This window comes from Arachis duranensis, chromosome 9, assembly GCF_000817695.3.
Source record: "Arachis duranensis cultivar V14167 chromosome 9, aradu.V14167.gnm2.J7QH, whole genome shotgun sequence".
In the NCBI taxonomy this organism is placed as follows: Eukaryota; Viridiplantae; Streptophyta; class Magnoliopsida; order Fabales; family Fabaceae; genus Arachis; species Arachis duranensis.
Window position 1 is genome coordinate 2648102 of NC_029780.3, and position 7662 is coordinate 2655763.

A 7662-nucleotide genomic window follows, 5' to 3' on the forward strand; every position below is an offset into this window, starting at 1 on the left:
GATACATAAAGTCATAGAGAGTTATATAAAAAAATAGAGAATTTAAAATTTACATTTTGATGAAGAGAAAATGACCACTAGAAAATAAATAAAAAAAAGGTTGAAAATATGAAATTAAGGAGAGGATTTAAGAGAATAAAAAAGTGGTGATGGTTGGAATTTGAGAAATGGAGAAGACTAAATTTAATTAAATTAACTGATAGTCAAAATAATAAAAAGATAAAGTGAATTTAGGACTTTAAATAATTGAGCCAAATTTATTTGTAATTGGATCATTTAAAATTTAAAATAAAAACATATTATATATGTATATTTTAAAAAAAATTGAAATAAGAGTAGGGGCAAGTGCCCCATTATACTATGCCCCATTATACTAAGTAGGTCCGCCCCTGTATGTGAATTTAAAATTCCTATAAATTATAAATAAAATCCCAATAAAATTAATTTTTGTTACTATTTAACGGAATTTTTAATAAAAAAATCACAATGTCCTAAAATAAAAAAAATTGAGGATCAAAATGTCTTTTTTTAGACAAAAAATATGTTATTTTTTGTAAAAAGGGACAAAAATTTAATTGAATATTTAATATATATTTTTAAATAATTCTCACAATAATTAATAAGATATTTTTGTAATTAAAATTTTTTTTTAATAATATTAAATATCTTTTTAATTATTCAATTTATATTTTCTAAAATATAACTTTTGAAGTCTGAAATAATGGTGACAACAAATATTAACGAATATTGGTATTTCAAAAGGCAACCATAGTAAAATAGATGAATTATAACTTATAAGATTAATTATATAAAGCATTATATGTGTTGGATTCTAAATTATAAATTAAAAAAACTTTAGATTTTTTTAAATACACATTAAATAAGTTAGTTATTCATTTGTTTCTTTAGTATTTTTTAGGGATAAGTATTGTTTTGGTCTCTTAACGTGTAGGGTCGGAATTGAAATCATTTCTCACGTAGTTTTTTTTTTAAAATCGTCCTAAACGTTTTATTTCATATTAAAATCGTCCTTTTAATTTTTTATGGACAAAAATACTTTCTACCATCACCAGCACTTTTACCACCATCAAATATATCAAATCAGATTCAAAAACATCAAATTAGATTAAATAACATCAAATTCACCAACAAAATCAACACACAACAATAATACAATAAAAAATAATAAATCAAAATTAGAATTAAAAACAAAGATAGAAGTTAAAACAGAAGAAGTAGAAGAAGACACAGAAATCAAATAAGCAGAAGAAGCAGAAATAGAAGCTCAAGCAAAAGCAAAATCGTGTCGCACCCAAGGGAGAGGGAGAGAGGGACGCGAGCCAGTGACCAAGGGGAAGGAGTCGCCGCCGTCACATGCGTCACCATCGAGGTGAGGAATGTGTCGGTGGCCGCCGAAGAGAGAGACAGAGAGAGCGAACCCGCAAAAATGGAGAAGACGCAACGGTGATAGTGAGTGGTCACCAGTGTTGCCGCCGCTTCCGTCTTTCCTTCCCTCTCTTCTTTTTCCTTTCCCTTTTCCTTCGCGTATCCTTTTTCTTCCTCCCCCAACAACGCGTTCTTTTCTTTAATTTTTTTAAATTTTTTATAATTTTTTTATTAAAATATGGGTAATTTACTAAAAAAATTTAAAATTATTAAAAAAAGTCATTTTAATATGAAATAAAATGTTTGGAACGATTTTAAATAAAAATTTACATGAAAAATGATTTTAATTCTGATTCTAAACATTAGGAATCAAAATAATATTTATTCCTATTTTTTAATAATAATTTATAGGGAATGTGTGTGCTTTATTGTTTAAAAAAACCAATGCACATAAAATATTAAAATGTCAGCATAATTTTTCCTTAAAAGAATTTAACAACCCACTCTGTAGCATGTTTATATAGCTTAATTAGATAAACTTTCTGTAAAGCTCCATTGCTGTCGGCAGTGTCGGGCACACGTAACTTAAATCAAATTGGAATCAAAACGACCATAATATAATTCTTGTTATAATTTTATATTCTTTTAATTTATGTAAATTACTAAAAGGTACATGATATTCGCAATTGTTTATAATACCTTGTAACTTGGCAAGGTGCATTGATGTAGTAATTCTAATTGTTGTTTCTTGTTGTAATTCTAATTATTCCCATTCATCAGCACCTTCAGAAGATTGCCATTTTCAAATCATACAAAGTAACGCACAAAAGCATTCACCTACACAACCAACACAAAACGAGGTCAATACTTTTATACTTACACAGAAATCATATTTGAATCTTAATTTCATTTTGGTATCAAAATCCTTTAACTAAAGTTCTATTGATCCTCGCTCTTTATTTATTTATTTTGTGAAAAATAATCCTAGTTCTAGAAAAGAGTTTTGAATTGGAATAGCTGACAAAATATCAAATTCAATTATGAACACATTAGTTACATACAAATCAAGTGTAGGAATGGTGTAGACAGTAGACATGCCCACAAATCAAGTGTTCAACCTTCAAAGAGAAAAACTTAATTCTTGCTAACATATGCTATGCTTTAACAACATATTTTAAAAGTAGAATTTAATTTGTATGCACGGTAAAAAAAATTGTATACACATAATTAATTATATATTATTATATTAATAAAATTATTTCATTTTTAGATTTATTACTTAAAAATTATTTAAATATATGAATTTAATTGAATGATTTGTGTAAATTTATATCAAAATTAAGTTCTTAAAAATATTATTAAAAATTAGATTTGAGGGTTATTATTAATTTATTATTAAACTTGTAACTATGAAGTACGAGCTCTACTCATTAGTCATTACACTCTGAACCTCGTTTTAGAACACTTGATAGTTTGATCGAAATAAACACAGTTGTGCAGAGTGATTCAAAGAGTTGCATGTGCAAATCCAATTGAGAGAGAAATGGGATTCGGAATCCTCAGAAACCTCATTCGCCCTCTCTCAATCGCATCATCAACTGCCCTAACCTCTCGCATAACAACCGCCGCCGCCACCACAACGACGTCGTTTCGTGGCCTCCTCTTCGCATCTCCGAAGCAAGATCCCTGCTTCTTCAAAACGCACCAATGGATTCTTCCCCTTTCGAACCATCTCCATAGCTTGACTGACACGCGCTTCCCCAAACGCCGTCCCGCTGATAAATCGCGCCGAAAGAGAGCCTCCTTGAAACCCCAAGGCGCGTCACAAGCCTTTTCTTTTCTTTCAAAAACATTTTTTTGTGGTTTTGCTTTTGAATCTGTTCGTTGAAGAATGAAGCTGTGGATTTTTTTTTTTTCTGTGCGTGTATTTTGCAGGGCCTTATGCTTGGGTTGAGCATACCCCTGGCGAAACCATTCTTCCGAATAAGCCAAACGAAGGGAGTATCAAGAGGAGGAACGAGAAGAAACGCATGAGGCTGCGCCGTGCTTTTATTTTGGTGCGCTATTTTAATTCCCGAAAATTGAAATTCAGGCATTGAACAATAGAGGGTTTAGACATGGTTTTAAATTGTAGTCCTCAATAGTATTTAGGGTTTATGATTAATAGCAAAAATAACTATCTTTCCTTTTTGTTTGTGTAATAGGAACATTGTAGAAATTACGCAGGCTAGGAAATTCATTTTTGCTCTGTTTGTTGGTTGTGTAAGGATTGGATGGTAGCTTTAAAATGAATAGCTATTCTTCTCTGGAAGTGGTTTGGGGGAGTGTGAGGGCATCATCTTGTTTTGTTTTGAAGAGGACAATTTAATTGTCAAGAAATTGACATTTTGTTTTTGGCTCCTAGACCAGGGTACTCCTAACACCTGCAAGCATTTGTATCATAACTTATAAGTCCAATGTAGAAGCTGGGGAACTCTTCTTCCTCAAGTGATAATTATTAGTTAAAAGAAGATTTGATAATACAATGGGATTAGATTATATTTGGCTTGATACTTAACATCGTACATAAAATGTCATGCATGAGTTAATTCGCATGTTAAAAATTTAAAAATCTCTTAGAAAGATACATTTAAGTGTGTGTTAGATACTATGATGATAATAGTTTTCCACCTCCATTAATTATTTTCAATGTGGAATTCTCTGGCATTTACAGGCAGAAAGAAAGAAAAGGATAGCTCAGATGAAAGAAGCTAAACGGAGAAAAAATATGAAGAGGATAGGGCGCAAAATGGCTGCAGTTGCAAGAGAAAGAGAGTGGGCACAAAGGCTGGCCGAGCTGCAGAGACTCGAGGCAGAGAAGAAAAAATCCATGGCCTGACTTTTCTTTGAGATCTCATCTGAAATGGTAATACTGGTTTAGCTTTTGAGCTTGTCATGATTTGAACTCTCTACAAAACCCCCTTTAGTGTACCTTCAACAGTGTATTTTCTGTTAATTTGTGGTCGGGTGCCTATTTCAGCCCTTTTTTTCTTCCCTGAACTGTAGTATTGTCGAACTTCCCCGGAATCCCTGCCCCTGTCTAGAGAGTAAAGTTTTACAAGTGTTTTTTTAGAAACAAAAATGAGAATAACCTGTCTGTTGCAGATGCATGAGCATTACTGATGTCACACTTATGATTTTGGAATTAATATGCACAAAAACCTCGTATCTTCCCTCTTTATGTACCTTGTAGAAAGTTCAATCATCTTCCCTAGTTATGTTTTTGCTGCATGTTTTGGTGAGGTTATCAACTGACTAGTTTGTTAAGTCGCATTAAGGAGAAGCGAAGATAACGATAGTTGTTGAAGGTCTCTAGCAGTCCTGCTCTTGATTGTGTTGGTTTGTTTAGTTGCAGTATTTTTGTATGAAAGCAAATTGACTGTGTATTGGTGTATATATTCAAATGCTTCCAAGGGTGAAGACTGCTCTTCTTACCAAGAAAACTTCCCTCAGTCTCAGGTCAGGGCCAAAGGGGCTGGGACCAGCCCATGGGTCACTTTTCTGTTAGTCGTCAACATACATGGGAGCAATCCGTTTGATGGGAGGAATCGTTGATGTCTTTAGGTATTAAATTTGTCAGAAACAAAGTGTCTAATCGAGAATTTCTTGGAGAATAATTCGGAATTTCAATCTATTTATAAAGTTTTTGCTACATATAAATATTTTTTCATTCTTGAATTTGAAACACACTTGTGGTCACCTCGTAGACCAGAGAGTTTTTCTTACAGATCACTTTCAAATGACTCGGTATGTAACAAAAATCCCATACAGCTTCCATAGTTTCCTTGGCATCTTCAGAGCAATAGGGATTCACTGATAATGACTTCATAACTCTTGATACATTTGTTCAGATTTCATTTCAATTATTCAGCAATGAATAAGTTACAGTGAGCAAAATGTATAAATCATGACAGAAGGAAAAAATTCTGGGCTTTGATTTAACAGCAAGGTAAGTCATTTAATGACCAATGGAGCATAGACAATGGATAAACTTTACAAGTCATGCAACATTGTAATTTGTCATTTCAATGAACTATAGAAAATAGAACATACACTATAGAAAGTAGGTCTAAACTTTATAATTTGAAAAAAGTTTAGCTAACATGTCCTCTAAATATTGTTTTTCTATTTAATGTTGTTTAAATTTGTTTTGAGAAATACTGATTTTTTAATTTATTTAAAAAAAATCCTCATTGTGAGAGTTAGATATGCTGTAATGAGTATTGGCGGTCTTGTCTTGTCCTTGAATATAATTGAGCAAGTGCGAACTAATAATGTTAGAGGGAGAAAATCAAATTGGATTGATCTAGTGGTTAGCTCACTAGTTTGCTTAAGTGTTGTGAGTTCGAATTCTGCCTTATACATGCAGCAATTCATTGGTCAGCGGCAAACCTTAAAATGAAGCTTCGATTTGCTACGAATTTTAAAGTACTCTATTGTTGACAAGTGGCACTTAATAGTAAAAGTAGGAAATGGCAGAGTTAAAATACTTAAAAACTTGAACATTTCTCTAAGACTATTGCCGTTGTATTTCGTCTTAACTATTGTCAATGAAACATCTGTATCCGTGTGTATTCATGGACAAATTATTTTGAAGCGAGGCTTTTCCTTCTTTTGAGGACTGCATCAGTCTTGTAATTTTGTATGTTACGCATGTAAACATCTCTTGAAAGATACATTTAAGTGTGTTTGATACGATGTTGATAATAGTTTTCCATCTACATTAGTACTGGTTTAGCTTTTGAGCTTGTCATTTGAACTCTCTACAAAAAACTCTTTAGTATACCGAATAATTTTTGGTAGATTTGTGAATTCTACTTTTAATGTCGTGTTATTCATAGGTAGTAGTAGTAGTGATGCAACAAGTATAAATTGGAGATTGTATTTACCCTTTTAACTTTATATTTCAGCAATGCATATCAAAATAAAATTGTTAAATCTCAAATATCAGAAGCATAAATCTTTGATGTTTCTGTAAGCAAAGAATTATTAAATTTGTCAATATATACTAGAATTTAATTTTAATGCACTATTAGTGTAAAATAATTTTATATGTATATCCAATTACGTAACGCTATATCAATAAAAGTAATTTTCTCTTACATTTATCACGTAGTCATCCAAAAAAACATATATAATTGGACTCTGTTAATAGATCAAAATTAAACTTTATATACTAACTCAAACTTTGCACATTGATCATATATATATACTCACACACTCAACTTTCAATGTCTTCTCTTTTTCCTTCTTTTCTTCTTCTACATCATTTTCTTTCTCCAACTTCAATTCTTCTCCCTTGTCTTTTCCTTCTTTTTCATTTTCTTCTCTTTTTTTTCTTCTTCTAGTTAATTTTTGGGATCTTCTATGTCTCCTTATTCTTTTTCTATGTTTTTTCTCTTCTTTATTTATTTATTTGTTTGTTTCTCTGTGAAATTTAAAAAATTTTATAAAGAAAAAGAAATACAAAAAAAAGTTGTTCATATTAAACATAGAAATTTTGTGATGATAAACACAAAATTTTTAAAAGATAAACACAATTTTTTGAATATAATCTTTAAAAAAATTATTGAGAAAAGAATATAAAATTTACCACAATAAAATCAGATATATTTTAAGATAAATATAATTTTTTGAAAAGAAAAAAAAAACACAAAAACTTATTGAGCATAAACACATAAATGTTCTGCTTATAAATACATTTTTTTTAAAAAAAATAAACACAGCTTTTTGAATAGAAACCTAAAAAAGAACACACAGAAATTTGTTAAGAAAAAACACAAATTTAGGACGATTTATTAAGAAGTTTTTTTAGAGTGATACACAATTTTAAAAAAATAAAATAAAAAAGAACATATAATTTCTGTATTATGCAACTAAAATTCATGTCTTTTTTTAACAAAAAAATATGTGTATTAATTTTTCCTTTGTTGTTATTACACAATTTCTTTGTGCTTTTTTTCATATCATTGTTAACTCAACATTTTTGTCAATACAAATGGATTACCAATCTCTTAGTGATTTATTGTAATCAGCATTAAAATCTTGTCTTATCCATTCTTTATCAATCGATAATGGTTCTTCCTTTATAATTACTGACATAACTTGTGATTCTCTTGGATCAAATTCTGAAGGTGATTTATATACAGCAATAATAATAATAATAATAATAATGATAATGATAATGATAATGATAATGATAATAATAATAATAATAATAATAATAATAATGATAAT

The 7662-nt window shown here is 30.1% G+C and overlaps 1 protein-coding gene across 3 annotated transcripts; it reads left to right on the forward strand.

The window, feature by feature from the left end:
* The first annotated feature begins 2812 nt into the window (after positions 1–2812).
* On the forward strand, positions 2813–5322 carry LOC107464075 (uncharacterized). Of its 3 annotated transcripts, none has more exons than XM_016082980.3 (4): positions 2813–3203; positions 3322–3443; positions 4100–4291; positions 4840–5322. In XM_016082980.3, exons 1-3 carry the CDS (start codon positions 2930–2932, stop codon positions 4262–4264), a joined length of 561 nt encoding a protein of 186 aa, XP_015938466.1. In that variant the 5' UTR covers positions 2813–2929; the 3' UTR covers positions 4265–4291; positions 4840–5322. The 3 variants fall into 3 exon arrangements, with proteins under 3 accessions (XP_015938466.1, XP_015938467.1, XP_015938465.1); XM_016082981.3 differs by having other exon boundaries at positions 4879–5322; XM_016082979.3 differs by lacking the exon at positions 4840–5322 and having other exon boundaries at positions 4100–4606.
* Positions 5323–7662: the final 2340 nt, after the last annotated feature.

Bases quoted from the DNA above. Each gene is read 5' to 3' on its own strand.
- LOC107464075 (XM_016082980.3), top strand. From the start codon at position 2,930: ATGGGATTCGGAATCCTCAGAAACCTCATTCGCCCTCTCTCAATCGCA. The intron at 3,204-3,321 runs GCGCGTCACAAG...TGTATTTTGCAG, and splicing joins AGCCTCCTTGAAACCCCAAG to GGCCTTATGCTTGGGTTGAG. The intron at 3,444-4,099 runs GTGCGCTATTTT...TGGCATTTACAG, and splicing joins TGCGCCGTGCTTTTATTTTG to GCAGAAAGAAAGAAAAGGAT.